The 15,533-nt window shown below is 44.5% G+C and overlaps 1 protein-coding gene across 1 annotated transcript in view; it reads left to right on the forward strand.

Annotated features, from left to right (window-relative positions):
- The first annotated feature begins 4,585 nt into the window (after nucleotides 1-4,585).
- Nucleotides 4,586-15,533, forward strand: part of CCDC6 (coiled-coil domain containing 6) — a 51,170-nt gene continuing 40,222 nt past the window's right edge. Inside the window, exon 1 of the mRNA XM_005488054.3 lies at nucleotides 4,586-4,954. Within this exon, the coding sequence (XP_005488111.1) occupies nucleotides 4,643-4,954 (312 nt within the window). The 5' untranslated portion in view covers nucleotides 4,586-4,642. The remainder of the gene's footprint in view (nucleotides 4,955-15,533) is intronic.

Below are 15,533 nucleotides of genomic sequence, written 5' to 3' on the forward strand. Positions count from 1 at the left end.
TGAGCAAGGGAGGGGAAAATGGTCTCCTAGTGCACAAGAAAATATTCTTGCTTGGTTGGGAGTACAGCAGTTTTCTGATGGAGATGTGGGCCCTTTAGCCTCAGCCTGCTACAAAATGCTTGATGTAAAAAGTAGTCCATTACTGGGAGAGGAAAAGGTTAGTGAAGGACAGAAAAATGAGCTGCTCAAGGAAAATCTATGTATGTGCCACATTTTTCATAACTGCTGATGCTAAAAACAGCATGCAGATTGTGCATGTCTTTATTTATTTGACCCGGAGTCCTGGAGGATGGTGAAGATTTATCATAAAAGTTTTGTTGGTACTTTTCCCACCACACTAATGTTCAATTATTGAGAGCTATTTGGGCTATAAAACAGCAAAGTACAGCAATCCCCTGTTCACCAACTTCCTTGGAAGGCTTCCAGGGGCTGGGTATCATTATGACATGGCCAGACCAACAGAACCAACCTGGTATGAACTCAGAAAATAATTCCTTGGGGAGAACAGGGATACAAAATCAAAGCCCCAGAGCTGAAGATGCATTAGCTACTGGCTGGCTACCACACAGCACATTTTCATAGTCAGATACTCCATCCTACTAAGAGACTTCTTTCCTAATACAGCTTTCTGATTAAATAATTGCTGGTCAGAAAAGCAAAGCAGCATGACATTATTTTCATCTGAATTGCATGTTAGAAAACATGTTTTAACTTGCATCAATAGATGCCTTAATCCACAATTTGAGGTTTTTTCTGCTCATATAAATATCTTTCAAACCAAGCTTTCTCCCCTTCTACAACCTCTCCACATATGCACTCCATTTCCCCCTTTCAATATTCCCTTATGTACAGTTCATGTTCTTTTTAATGCTGCTTGAGTTTATTTTCCTAGCAGTATATTCCATTAATTGCATTTTCCTGCAACTTTGTCTTTCCACTCCCTCCATCCCCCCATTTCACTCAGGTACTCTTGAGTACTGTGCAGACTTTTTTTCCTTAGGTTAATTAGCTGCAGTTGGCCTTTTCCTCTTCAGTCTATAACTACTGAATATTTTAATATTGTATTCCTATAGAAGGTTTTCCAGCCGATTAATGGACCTCTGGAATTACATTAAGGATTACATTAAAATCTCTGAATATACCTCTTCTAACCCCTCACACCTAGAAATGTGTTTTATACAATATTTCTACTGTTGATGTGAGTTTATGGAACACTGTTTCTAATTGCCCATTACCTCCTGTAAGGATAGTTTCTGTAAATAAATCCCTGTTTTATTATTTGTTTTTCTTGATTGGTCTGCTCTCCTGCTATAACGGTGCTGGTGACATTTTCATAGTCTTTATTCCTACAGACACCTTTCCTTCCCCCCTTACAGTTCTGCATTTATTTTTTATGCAATAAAAAGATACTGAGGCAAGGAGGGTGGGGACCTTGTCCTGCAGGTGCTGTGGTGGTGGCAGGATGGTTATGGTGGCTTTTCTTGTGATGCCAAGCCCCTTGCACCCTGCAGTGGGGACCAGGAGCAGGGGCACCTGAGCAGCCCTGTCAGTGGGGCAGCCTCTGCTGTGTGTGTCTTCAGAAGGGGGTTTGGCTAATTTTGCTTATAGCACATATTTATACTTTTTAATTGATTTGGTTAACATCCTACAGAAGTGAAAAGCATGTGATTTTTTAATTTTGGGGGGGTGCTAATTAGGATAACATTTTCTGTCCCTGTTTAATCTATTAATTAGGAGTAGTTGGCTGTAATTTTAATTAAATATACAGGTGCTATTTTTTAAATGACTGAAGTGCTGTTGCAACAAGAAGGATGCCATGTCAGATCTAAACATCCAGGGCCCTTGAGTTTTCCTCCCACTCCTGCACTGACTCAGTGTTTGTCATTGGGCAAGTAACTCAGCTTCCTACCTCCCATTCTTGCCTTCCAGGGCTATTGTGTGAATTAATTAGATAATGTTTCAGCATGGCTTTGAACTAGAGAGAGCCACAGAAGTGCCAAGTTATAATTCACTGTTATGAAAGTCAGCATGCTGACTGGGAGTGAGACCTCTGATGCCAGCCCAGCAGAAAGAGAGGGACACCAAAAGCGGCTGGGGGAAAGCTCCCCTTTTGCCTCAAGATCCCTCATCTCTGTAGCTGCTCTCTGCAGCACCCCAGAAGTGCTCTGCACCAGATCTGCCTGGTGTGATCCCAGGGATGCAGCCCCAGGCTGAGCCTATCCAGCCCAGCTGCTGGGCTGAGGTTGCTGCCTACACCTCCCTGTCTGTTTTCAGGCTAATTTTAGTGTCTCAAAGAGCAGAGGACACGTCCTCTGAAAAATTATAGTGCTCCAAATCAGCAAAGCACTTAAGATTAACATGGATAGGTCTGAAGAGTGGCTTAAGGTTAAGCACGCCGTGGGGCTTGCTGGGTAAGATTAGCCTGGAGCAGATGTGTGTTCTGCTGATTCAGGCCTTCAAAATATTTAGGCCTTGATTCAGCAAGACTGACTGCTCAAATGTGAGCAGTCCTGCTGAAAGCAGGGGAGAAAACTGGCTGATCAGAGCTGGGCAGATGGATGGAGCAAGAACATTGAGGTATAAACCTGCTAGTTTAGAAATTAGTTTCATTTGAGGATGTGCACAGAGACAAACCAGCTTTGCAGCTCTTGCCTATGCTGTGGAGGTTGTGCATGAAATAACATTTCCTCCTGACCCCGTGGTGTCCAGCCAGCTTCCCAAATATCAGCACACCTATTTGAAAGCAATTCTGGTGAAATGCAGCTGCCTGTCCAAAACAGTGCTCACTATTTTTTGGATCCTATTTTGATGCCTCAAGGTTTTTATCCCGCAGCCCATGCAGGTGGAAAGGCTCAGCCTGGGCATGGAGCTGGCAGCTGCCCAGGTGGTCAGGCTTGTGTGCCCCTGCAGAGCCAGGGTTGCTGCAGGGACATTTTAGGACAGCACTGAACAAGGTCTCATGAGACCTCACAGACATCCTCAACTGCTCTGTGCATCTGTGGCAACATCTCTAGAGGACAATGCTCTTGTGTTTTGGGAGAAATCCCAGCCTGACTAAGCCCAGAGATGGGAAATCCAGCTGAGGGGCAGCCAGGGTGGTCATGAGGGTTGTTTGGTGGCTTTATTACATGTTAATGTCATGACCAGGATCAGTGTGGAGGCAATGGGATGCAGGAGTGTGCCTCAGTTTCCACAGGGCTGGCAAGGGGATGCAGGACCTTTTCTAGCCTGAATAGCCCTGAATTGATGCCTCCTGATGGGGCTGAGGAAGAGCTGTGGGTCTCTGCTGGGATGGGGACTCCCACTTGCCCCCCTCTTCATTCTGAGCCCTCTTTGGGGCAGCGTCGTGTGCCAGGGACAGACACACGCACAGAGATCAGAGGAAACAGTTTCCAAAGCTCAGAACTAGGAACAGCCCTTTTCTTGTGATTAAGAGACCAAAAATAAAACGACCTGCACTTATATTCCCAGGCAGGTGAAAAGAATAATTACTTTACAGAGATGGAATTCCTCCATATATTAGAGCCATTAAAAAGAGTAAAATTTGAAATTTACTATGGCACGGAACAAAAAGGTAGTGCAGTTAGAGATAATGAAATCCTTACTTGCCACTAATGGAAGAATTACTGTTGTTAAAGACCCCTTCATAAATAATTGAGAAACCAATTATACAGTCTTGGGGACTAATTTATCCAGGAGCAATGCAGACTATGTTTTGCCATGGAATGAGTGGCACGAATTCTGTGCTATAGCTCGCAGCTGCTCTGCAAAGAAATAGTAAAAAAAGAAAGAAAGAAAGAAAAAGAAAAAAATGAAAGAAACTAATGTACTTATTAATCAGGAAGTGCATTATCAGTAATGAGAGATGGGTGTCCATATATCTGAATTCAAGGCAGTGTTGCTGATGTTTGGAGGGCTGCATTAAGATGCCAGTTGGGCTGTGTGCTGTGAGGGGAGCAGGGCTGGCGGCCGGGGCTGTCCCCCCGACCCCGGGGTTCGGTGGATGGAGATCCCCGCTCCTTCTGCTCCGACCTGCCCCGAGGAAGGGGCCTGGGCCGAGGGCGCAGCCCGGGCAGCGCCCTGGGCCGCTTTGGTACAAAAATCCTTAAACAAAACAAGGTTTGGGGCAGTTTGGGTGGCGTGTAGCGAGCCCCCGGCTGCCCAGCACGGGTTTAGTGGTGCAATGAAGTGAGTCCCGCGAATGAGCTGTTCGCCCGGAGCTCCCGGTGTGCATTAAATCCCCCCGGGCGCATCCCCACATCGGGTTCGGTGTGGGAGAGACCCTCCGGGCACATCCCGGGAACAGGATTTGGTGTGTAGGGAGCCCCCACGGGGAATATCCCGGGTTCTGTGTGTCCGGGATCCCGTGTCCTGGCACAATTCAGTCCCGGGCTCGGAGTGTCCCGGATCCCCGCTCCCGACACATCCCGGTGTGTCCCGGACCTCGGCCCATCCCGTGTGTCCCAGCACATCCCGGTGTGTCCCACTGTGTCCCGGCCCACCCCGCTGTGTCCGGGCCGGCGCGGTGCCGGCGCGGGCCGCCAGGCGGCGCTGTGGGCGGGCGCGAGGCCCGTCTCGGCGCCGGCGCGCGGCGGGCGCCGCCCCCTGCTCGGGCGGCGGCGGCGGCGGCGCGCGCGGGGCGATGGCGGACAGCGCCAGCGAGAGCGACACCGACGGCGGCGGCGGCAGCGGCGGCACCGCGGGGCCGCTGTCGGGGGGCGGCCCGGGCGCGGGGCCCGGCTGCGGCGCTGCGGGCGGCGGCGGCGGCTCCTCGGGGGGCGGCAAAGCGGGCGGGATCGTGATCTCGCCGTTCCGGCTGGAGGAGCTGACGAACCGCCTGGCCTCGCTGCAGCAGGAGAACAAGGTGCTGAAGATCGAGCTGGAGACCTACAAGCTCAAGTGCAAGGCGCTGCAGGAGGAGAACCGCGACCTGCGCAAGGCCAGCGTCACCATCGTGAGTGCGGGCGGCGCCGCGCCGGGCCCGGCGGGCGGGGAGCGGGGGTGTCCCCGCCGCGGGGTGTCCGCGCAGGGCGGGCCCGGCCCCGGCCGCGGCCTCCCCGCCGGCCCCCGGCTGCCTGCCGGCTCGCCGGGACCGGGCACCCCGGGCGGGCCTGGCTGTCACCGCGGCCCGGCCGCGGGGGACGCGCACAGGTGGGGTCGCCCCGCGCCCTTCGCGCCCCCTCCGGCGCCGGGAGGGCAGCGGCGGCGGAACCGGCGAGGAGCCGCGGCGGTTCCCCCGGCCGGACCCGCGTGGCCGCCCGGCTCCCCGCGGGGAGGCGGCCCCGCCGGCCCGCCCTGCCCGGGGTCCGAGCGGCCGCGGCTCGGGGAGGGGCCGGGCTCGGGAAGGGCGATGCTCTCCGCTCCCCTGAAGTTTCTCAAAGTAGAGATTTCCACGGAGTTTAAGTAATCTGCGGAGATTACGGATTATCTCTTCAGCCGTCACCTCTTCGGCCACTGTGCAGAAGCGGTGAGCTGCAGGATAGCGTCTTGCTCATGAGGAAGTGTTTGGTTTGTTTGTAATGTTTTGTTAAGTGCTGTATTTCAGGGTATTTGAAAACTCATTTAAATAAGACTCTTAAAAATAGTGCGAGTAGAGCAGCACTCTGTCCCGGCAAGAGCTCAGCTCCTGGTTTATGAGCACTGTGAGGATAACTTGGAGTTTAACACCATTTTATGTGATGCTGTCAGGCAGGAATCCTCAGTAAAGTGCATATCAAAATACTACAAAAATATTGTTCTGTTCTTGTCTGTGAGCCTGGGAGTTAGGAGTTTGGGTTCTAGGAATTTTTGCTAATTCAGTGGCTAAAGGGATTGTTTAGGTGTTGTAGTGGTCATGGCCTGCATGCAGAGTGGGTAACTTGCCAAAGACCTGTTAAAGGTAACTCTGATACTGTCCCGAACATCCTTGCCAGTGCAGGTGGAGATGTTTTAGGTGGGACCAATCCCACCTGTGTGTGTGCACTCTCATCTCGTGATTTTTCACAGGGGGTGCTTTGCTCTGAGCCTAATGTCTGTTTTATTGATACTCAGCTTTTCCATTGTCAGTCCATCTAGCCAAGAAATGGAGCTTTCCTAGGCATACCTCTCATCTGCTCCTAGTAGTAAGCGTTCAGCGTCTAGCAGGATGTGGGCCGGAAGAGTGCATGAAATACAATACAGAAGTAATTTATTCAAGGATGACAAATATAGTGCTAGTCGGGGAAATGTGTGCTTTGTTAATACTTTACGAGAAGAGAATGTGCCTTAATTAGGTAGCGGCGGAGTGCCTTCTAATGTTGAAAGGGGCTAAGGCGCCTTGTCAGTCAGACATTTTCTCTCTGCCTGTTAGGAAGGCACAGCATCTTTCTGAACCCCTGGTAGGTGTTTTGTTTGTAAACAACTTGGGAAAAATGCTTGTGTGCATTACAGTTCTGGCAGTGTCTCTAGGCACTGATCAGCTTACATTTTCATCAGATTTTAATTTATAAAAAGGAGGTATTTTCCTTAAATCTGAAACTCTGCCTGTTTTTGACATCTTGGATAAAGAGAGGAGAGGTGTTAGGCTTTAATGGCAACCTGTAGGCTGTCTGGAAAACCGACATCTTTAGCTGATGCTGTGGCTTTGGTATGCTAAGCTATGTGTACGACTAAGTAAACCACTTCTAATTCAGCAAGCAGCGAAAAAATGAATGCAAAACATAACTTTTTTTCAGGCCAGTGAGACCTTGTGCTGTGATTTACATAGTCCATAATGTAAACACATTTGCAGTCAGAATACTTTGTGGTGTGGCTCTAGTATGTAGGTGACTGGAGATGAGCTTTATTGGAGTGTTGAAATATGTGCCATTCACATGTCAGAGGAATAGAAAATTTTCTGATTGTCTGCACTGTGATTCTAAACCCTTTTCAGTTTGCTCCTCCACCCTGCAGCTCCTCGCAGCGTTGCTGTGCTGACAGACGGGCGCTTTGTGTGTTTCCTGTTGCGGGCATTGTAATGACACAAATCAGCTTTGATTTTTATCAAGAGTTGAGGACAAGCTGTGAAGCACAAATGGACCTGACAGGTAGCCAAAATAGCAGGTGAATGACTAAACCTGTGTGCTGTAGGTGAAGGTGACTCCTTGAACCACACAGCTCTTCATCTGCAAACCTTTCACTGGTCCTATTTGAGTTTTTTTGTGCAAGGCCACAGCAACTTTGCTTTCTGCAGCTCCCACCATTGTCTCTAATGATTTTGAATATTTTCCCTTTAAAATTTCCCAGTGATGGTCTTCCTCCTACCTCTTGTGTGCATGCTGGTGTAAGTGTTAATATGGCATCTCTTTGTGCTTGCAGTATTGTTAGTGTCAGCGTGGATATAGTCAGTTTAGGAATTACCTAAATTGCTTGCCACATAGGATCTTATTAGTTGTATTTGTAGTTCACCCTTGTGTCATAGGATTGAAAATAAAGTGTTAATTAAGCACAGGAGACCTACATTAAGTAGTTGCACTTGGAAAACTGACTGAGAAAGGTGTTGGTTTGGCAGGCTTGTGTGCTCACTAGCTTCATATGCACTCCCATCTAAAACATGTGAAAACAAATGCTGCTTTCAAGCTGAAATTGGTGAAGCCAGCTTGGACTAAGCGTACACCCAAAAATATGTGCGAGCTGTACTGCTTCCAGTAGCCTGAAATGCAAATGAAGTTATGCTGCTGTTCATGTGCAAGACTGTGAAAGTAAGTAAATATATGTGATAACTTTATCTCACCTGCTATTATTGGTAACAAAGGGTGAGAGAGGGAGCAAAGCAGGGAGAAAGCTGGGGCTATTTCAAGTGCTCTCTGGCGGTGCATTACATCAGAAGGTGCAGTTTCAGATCAGATATTAAGGAGAAATTGCAGAAATGACTAAGATCACTCGAGCCATTTGCAGAGGGTTCATTTATATGTATTTAGCAACCTCAATTGTATGATCTCATGGTGTATTTCTGCAAGGTCTTTTTTAGGAAATGGAACGGCTGGTGCCTAGGTTGGGAAGAAGCAGGCGCCTGAAGATCTGAGATGCTGTGTGTTTGGGATGAGAAGCAGTGAGTTTTGCTTATAGTGTGCACTACCAGAAGTGGATTTCCTGTGTGAATTTCTTTAGTTTTTTGGTGAAAAAGGTCTGCCAAGGAAATGTCATATTTAATGGGCTAAACCTGGGACAGCACAACTTCTCTAGTTAAATAAGAGTACCTTCAAACCTGGGTGGTGGGGTGACTGCTTTTCAAAAGAATGAATTGCTGCATGTAACAAAAGCTGAAATACTTCAGTTGAGTGTAGGTATGTATTGGTCAGGAAGTTTCTTTTGAAGTTGGTAGAATGTGGATTTTTAGCTCCTTTTTTTCTGCTCTTCTGTATTTAATGTAACCAAGCCATCCTAAATCAGTGAAAGCCATGTAACCTTTAGCTGATACTGGAAGCATTTTGGTGTTCTTTCTTATTGCTTTGAACTGGCAGGCATCATATGAAGGGAATGCTTCTAGGAACAAGAGGAGTTTTAGTCCCTGGCTGCTACAAACTTTCTCTAGAATGTTAGATTTGGTAATTTATCTCATGTAAGTTGACCTACTATGCTACATTTTCTTTGGAGTTAGAAAATTAAAATATAGTAAACCTTATTCTGTTACTTACTTTATCTTCACTTCAGTTAAAAAACTATTTGAGAAGCATTAATTTAAAAATGTTCCCACTCCAAAATGCCTGATGTAGCAGTTTTAATGCAGTCTAACATTTTACGAGAATCTCTCTCTCTAATTTTCCCTGATTTTGCTTTGTAGGGGCAGGAATTATCCTAGAAATCCCAATTTGTGGTGCTGTGTGGATCCCCAACAGGATCATCGGTTCGGATGAGCCAGTCTGACCCGAAGTGCTGATGGCGTATCCTGGCTTTTGTGAGCTTGCCATGAGTTCTCACTGTCTGTGGTGCCTCTTGCAGCACTTGCTGCCAGGGAGCACTGGGACACGGGACTGCTGCGGGTTGTGAGTGGCAGTATTTTACTGTGAGCCCTCTGCTGCCCTTGCTCCTGTGGCTAAACCTGAGCTCTGCACCTTGGCTCCCAGCTTAACTCTTGTCATTCCTGGAGTGCTGGCAGAGGGCGGTTGCATTTCCTGGCTTTTTGGCCTCCTCTGCCATTCTGCAGAGCTGTGTGAACAGCCTCCCACCTGTTGAGAGGAACAATAGAAAAAAAAGCCTTACTCAGCTCCTATTTCCTCACCCCCTACTTAAATCCTGAACAAAGTTGTTGCTTTCAATAACAGCCATCTCCTGAAAGCAAACAGGCTTTCTGATCAGAAAAATCCTGTGTGCTATTGTGACCTGTTAGAGTTTTCCCAATGACAACCAGATTTGGATGCTGGAAATAATTAGAATTTTGCATTTTGTTCTCAATGAAGTGTGCAGAGGGATCTGTGTGTTCATGAGATCTGCTGTTGTGGGTCTTCATGAAAAATGTCAGCCTAGACAGATAGTTTGGGGAAATGAATGGGTGTGCTGTTTTGTCAAAAATCTCCTGGAAAAACGCTTTTTTCTTTTCTGGAGTTTGCACCAGAATTTCAAGGCAGAACACCTGTTCCAGTACAGAATGTGTCTATTAATAGTAGAAGAAAAAGGGCAGGATAGTCTATCTGAACTGAAATAGGAACCTTTGAAAGGTGCTGATAAGGGCATGAAATCAATTAGTAGCAGAGAGAGGTAAAAAGCAAACGAAGAAAGCAAAAATATTTTTACAGAATGTGTCTGTGAATCTGTTATTTACTCTTGATTTTAAAGTAGGTCTTGCTTGTGTGAAAAATACTCTCAGTTCTGTGATGTCTTTTGGAGGTGTAAGAAACCTGCTTGGGGCTTTTGTATCCTGCTGTGTCATTTATCACTCCAGTTTGTAGCTGGACTAAGCTGAAAGTAGCTCAAAAATAACTTATTTTAGAAATGCTTTGCTTACCTGCTTTTGCTAAGATTAGCAAATCCGCCCACCATGAAAGTCCATCCGAAATTTTTCAGGCATGTTTTTTCCAAGAGCAGGCATGTAGGAAATTACTGTCTGGTATTTCAGTTTTACATTCCCTTCTGATTCTCAAGAAGGTTCTGTTGAGCTTCTACAAATGTCTGTAAATTTAAATGGAAGTTCAGTAATGCCCTTTGGTGTTGTCTGCCTTGGCCCTTGGGGTGGCATGGTCAGAGCACTGCTGCTTTTGCTGCATGGCTGGAGAGCCTGTAGTGGGAAGGTGTAATAGCATCTGCTTCCCTCTGCTAGTTACACACAGCCACTGGCAAATCCAATTCCCAGACAAAAACATCATCCATGTGCTGTTAACAGAACGTCACTGGGGTGTGTTGTAGGCCTTCCTGAATGCTGTTTAAAATACAAACGAAAACCACAGAAAAAGTCAATGTTTCTGAACTTAATTAAAATATTAATCAACAGGAGTGCTTGTACTTTAAGGGAGTTTAAGGCTTCAGAGGTTTATGTAATCATCTGCTTAAATTTTTGTCACATGGTTTTGTGAGTTTTTCCACACTGAACCTTGTAACTAACCTTGAAATGTGTCTTTGAGAAGTGTATCCAGTTTTAATTTGAGGACTTTAAGAATCACTGTACTCGGAAAGGCTTTGGTGTCCTGCCTCCCTTTCTTCCCATCAGTTTCATCAAGGCTGAGCTGTTGGTTCCTGCTGTGCCTTTTGGCTGGGTTATTGAGTATTCTGAATCCTCTGCTTTGTCCTCATGAAGATACAGGCTGTAACAAGCAACTTTAGTTTACATTGACAAACTAAACTAAGCTCTCAGGCTCTGAGATGCTGGAAATCCAAAGTGTTGAATTATATACGATGCACTGGTCTAGTCCAAACATCCTTTCCTGCTTCAAATTTCCACAAATGTTTCTGATAGCTTAATTTGGAACTTTACTTATTTTGTTTTTTCTCATCCAGTGTGGTCAGTTGTCTTTAATGAGCTTGCTGCTGTGTGCTTTGGCTATTTTGGCAGAAATAGAGTCTCACACCTGTGCCTTGTTCAGGTCTGATTTGTACTGCTGGGTTGTCCAGAAGCACTTGGTTTAGAGCAGAGAATTAATTAATTGTGTAGGGAATATTTTAAACAACATCCTGCTTAGTACATGGTGGTGAAATGGGACTTCCCATTGATGAGTATTTTTGAGGTCAGCAAGCCACTTTGGAAATCCTGATGTATACTTTATTTTATAGCCAGTTTAAAATAACGTTTGGCATGTATTACTAAATCAAAAACTCCTATGGGTGTCTTATACACACCCTACACCTTTGTGGTTGTCTTTATTACAAATAGTCCTTGGCTGAAAGATGAAGATTTGCTTATCTGCCACAACTTGTTCTCTATAAAACCATGCTGAATGACCTGTTTAATGTTTCTGTCCTTTATACTGTAAATTAATTTGTTTGCAGTATTGCCATTGGGTTGATACCAAACTCTGATAACCACCTAGTTTTGCTTGCCTTTAAATATTATACAACAACTATACTTTTTTATCAGTTACTTTATGTGATGTTCCCATATTTAATAATGGTGGAATGTCTTCAGTCAGTAGGCATACTAGTATATTGCTCTGAATTACTTTGGGGATGAAAGTGAAATAAAGAACTGAAATTGTAGAGTGCATTTGGGAAATTTTAATAAGGCAAAGTTCTTGGTATTTCTGTGGGCTTACTATTCTGCATAGAAAGTAATTTTACTTCTTAATGAATTTTCTCACTGAGGTTGTATCATGAATTCTGTGTTAGAACTGGTTTCTAATCAGCTTTTATTTTAAGAATAGTCTTTATTGTCAGGTTTGAACAATTACTAAGGCCCATTCTTTCTTGGTGTATCTCCAGTGACTTAAAAGCATTTTGAAGGAGAGGTTGCTTTGGTTTTTACTGCATTTTACACCTAACAAGAGGTTTGCTTTCAATTGAAGAAAAAATAGTCATATGTGCTCCTGCTGTATATCTGCCAGACATTTTTAACCTTCTTTTTAGTCACTTGCCCAACTGACTGTTCAGTTTTGCATTATTCACATCAGCTGGTTTAATAATCAGTACTGAGGTTTTTAGGGCTTTTAGTGCTGTTGCTGATCCCAGTATTAGAAAGCTAGTATGGACCAGATTTTAGCATAGTTTTCAAATCCTGGAAGTTCTGTATTTCATTTTAGTTGTGGTTTTGACTTGAATGGAGTTTGAATTTCAATACGGATTTCAGTAGATGAAGGAAAATTATTTCACTTTATTAAACTCTTTCTTTTTCCAGGATAGGTAGGTGGTCGTCTGTGGTTTTCTTGCACTTGTTAATTCTGTTTACTTGTTCCCATTGCTTGTTTCCTCCTGCTGCTGATACTGACTTTAATGTTGAAGCTGCTGTTTTCCAAGGTGTTGGTTTCAAGTTTTGTTGTACATGGGGTGTATTTTCAGCTACACACTCTTAGTGCCAAAGCTCCTTGTAGTAATTGAGCAAATAATACTGATCTGTGGTGAGCAGGCTTATGCATCTGCTGGAGACTTCACAAAAGGTTTTCTTCCCACTGCCCCTCATAAAGGGTGTCTGGGGGGATCCCAGGTGGGGACTGGAAGCATTGCAAGCCACTGAAATGGTGACTGTGGCAGCTGCAAACAAGATGATCAGGCAGCTGGGCTTGTGGGGTGCTGCAGGACAGTGGAATGCCAGTGTCTCACAAACAGACCTTGAAATGTGATTGATACGAAGAAATGAGACAGTGCTGTCCTTCACAGGAATGAAAATGGTCAGCAGTGGACATCTCATGTATCTCAGCATAGCCTTGTAAAAACAGTGAGAGAAACAGTTGCTTTGCTGCTCTTTTTTGGGCAGGGGGGTAGGAGGAGGTTGCTGAATTTAGCAGATCAAGAGGTGAATTCTTTCAGTCTTCTTCTTAAAGAAAAAAAAAACCCATAAAATGAAGTAGGAGAATAGGGACAAAATGTACAAAATGAATTATGCACAGGGTTTGGGGTTCAAACAGAATGAACGGAAAAGAGACAAAGACATGCTCTAGAAGAGAGGCAAAAAATACAGTATAAAGCAAGCTCCCCTGGATGTGTAACAGGAAATATTCTTGTGATGTCTTGCTTCCAACGCAGCAGCCTGGGGATGGCCAGAAGGGAACATCTCAAGTTCTGTTCTCCAGTCAGGTCCTTCTGTCTGGCTGAAGATGTGTCTTGACCTTTAATTAGGTAGTCTGTTAGTGTCCCATTTCAATGTATGGGATGGAGAACAAAGTGAAAATGACAGGCAAGACAGTTGAGGTGAAGTATTCCACAGTAAAAATGTATCTTAAGTGAGGAACTCTGAATTACAGGTATGTGGATTTCACATCTCTCTCTGTGGGGTGCAAGGGTTACTTGATAAAAGCTGAAGCAATTTTTATAGAAATATTGAAGCAGTTTCTAATCCTGGCACTTGAGTTGTAATTATTTCAATTATTCAGTTAAAATACAGGCATTGTAGGCTAATTGGTGTCTATGGGGACAATCCTTTCAGCTCCTGAGAGTGTTCTATCCCTTCATGCATTCCCTTGCAGCAGTTTTTTTTCTGGAAAAGTAGGTATTTCCTCAGCTCAGCTGATAGTCTAACTGATGGAGAAACTCTTCAGATAAGGCTTCTCTTCCTCTCTCAACTCTGAATTTTATGGGTTTCTAATCAGCTTTTATTTTAAGAATAGTCTTTATTGTCAGATATTTGAAATTTCTAATATTACCCACAGTCTGGTCTTAGTCTGGGGAGGGCTTAGTGAGGTGCATGAGCATCTGTTCAGCCCTGCAGTAGATGGAAACAGCCTAGCAGTGTTCCAGCTGTCTGTAAAGTTTCCTCAAATGCTTTAATTCTTTAAACTGCCTAAAATGTGATGTTTCTGCTTATTACTGTAAAGCTAAGGCCTTTTTAGTTCCCTTGGTGGTGGTGGTACTAATCATACTTAAAACTCCTACTACATATATAAATAATTCCCACCATGATATGCTTTGGTCCTGAGTGAAAGTATAAATGTTTCTTAACAAGTCAGACATGATAAAACCCAGCAATGTTTAGCATGCCACAGTATGAAGTTATGCTTCTTTCTGTGACTTACAGTTGAATTTCTACTTTCACCAGGTGGTGGGATTTCCACTTTGTTTTGCTCCATTTTCAAATAAACAGCAAAAGCCACTATTACCAAATTTGCAAAATGTGGGGGTTTCAACCACCACTTTTGCAAGAGCTTTAAAGGGTATGTGTTTCTCACATCTGTTAAAAATGAACTGTAGACATTTTGTCATGGCTCGTTTTGCCAGGAATTATTAACTAGGCAAAACCTCTGTCCTCACAGGCCATGAAATCCAGGTTGGGTCAAGAAGAGGGACGCTCCTAAAGTCAGTTTCACAGAGTAAATTTAACCTGAAATCGAGATATGCAGAAAATTCCTTTTCTCTGATTATTGATACATGTAACTGGATGGTCCTTGCTCTGTGAGTAGAAAGATGGGTAGGCGTTTCCTAAAACTTTCTCTGTGTCAGACCTACTTCTCCAGTTCTGTATGGGATGAATATTCAGGGATTGCATTCCTTCACATTCTGAAAATGTCTGTGTATAGGGGCCAGAGACAGAGAATACAAAGGCCAAGGATTTATTTTTTTCATATTCCTCATCATATTTTCAGTACGCTACACATTGATAAACTTGTTACTTGCCTTGAAAGCCTGGGAAGAGATTGCTCTTTGGAATATTGTGGTAGATACTCTAAAATATCCAAACGGCAGAGAAGGAAAAAAACCCAAAAAAACTACTCATTGACTCCTAGGAGAAGTAAGTAGAAACATTTCTTTTTCTGTAATGGACCTGAAGCTAATGTGCCTTAACAGTGGGTTGGACAGTGTTGTGTTCACTTTGTGAATATGTTGGTTTGGTTTAGGAAAAGGTATGATTATAATTAATAACAAGTTTCATCTCCAGCTCTTGTTAATCACTGTGAAAGTGTTTCTCTGGAAATTCAGTTTGTGTAAGAGGAAATTGGGAGAGATTTTAACCTTCTTAAGAGGTTGTTTGTGTTGAGTAGCTAAGGACACCTTGCTACTTTGGGGAAAAACATTGCCACCCCTAATGATTACCTAAGCTGTCTTTGAATTTGTCATATAAAACAAACCAACAAAATCCCAACAACAGTCTCATTTCCTGCCTCTCCACCAGCAAATAAAGAGAGTTTAAGAGTTTTAAAGACAGTTAAGAAATTACATGATGAGCATCTACAGTTTGAAAGCCCCATAAATGGATCTTTATCTGGTGGTCTTTATCCTTAGTTTTAAATAAGGAGAACAGGTTGATTGATGTAGATATACCAGAGGTTATAAACACTTGAAAGAAGGATCTACAAGTGCTGAAAGCCACTTTTACCTAGAAGGGAAGGATGGTGAATACACAGGCAGTGGGTGCTCAGGACCCAGTCAAAGTGAGAAAATGTGCAGTTTTCTGCCTGGGAGCAGGGACAGTCACTGCTGATGCCTGTGGTATGCAGGTGGTACTCCTTGGCACATGCCATGCA

Source organism: Zonotrichia albicollis, chromosome 7 (assembly GCF_047830755.1).
Source record: "Zonotrichia albicollis isolate bZonAlb1 chromosome 7, bZonAlb1.hap1, whole genome shotgun sequence".
In the NCBI taxonomy this organism is placed as follows: Eukaryota; Metazoa; Chordata; class Aves; order Passeriformes; family Passerellidae; genus Zonotrichia; species Zonotrichia albicollis.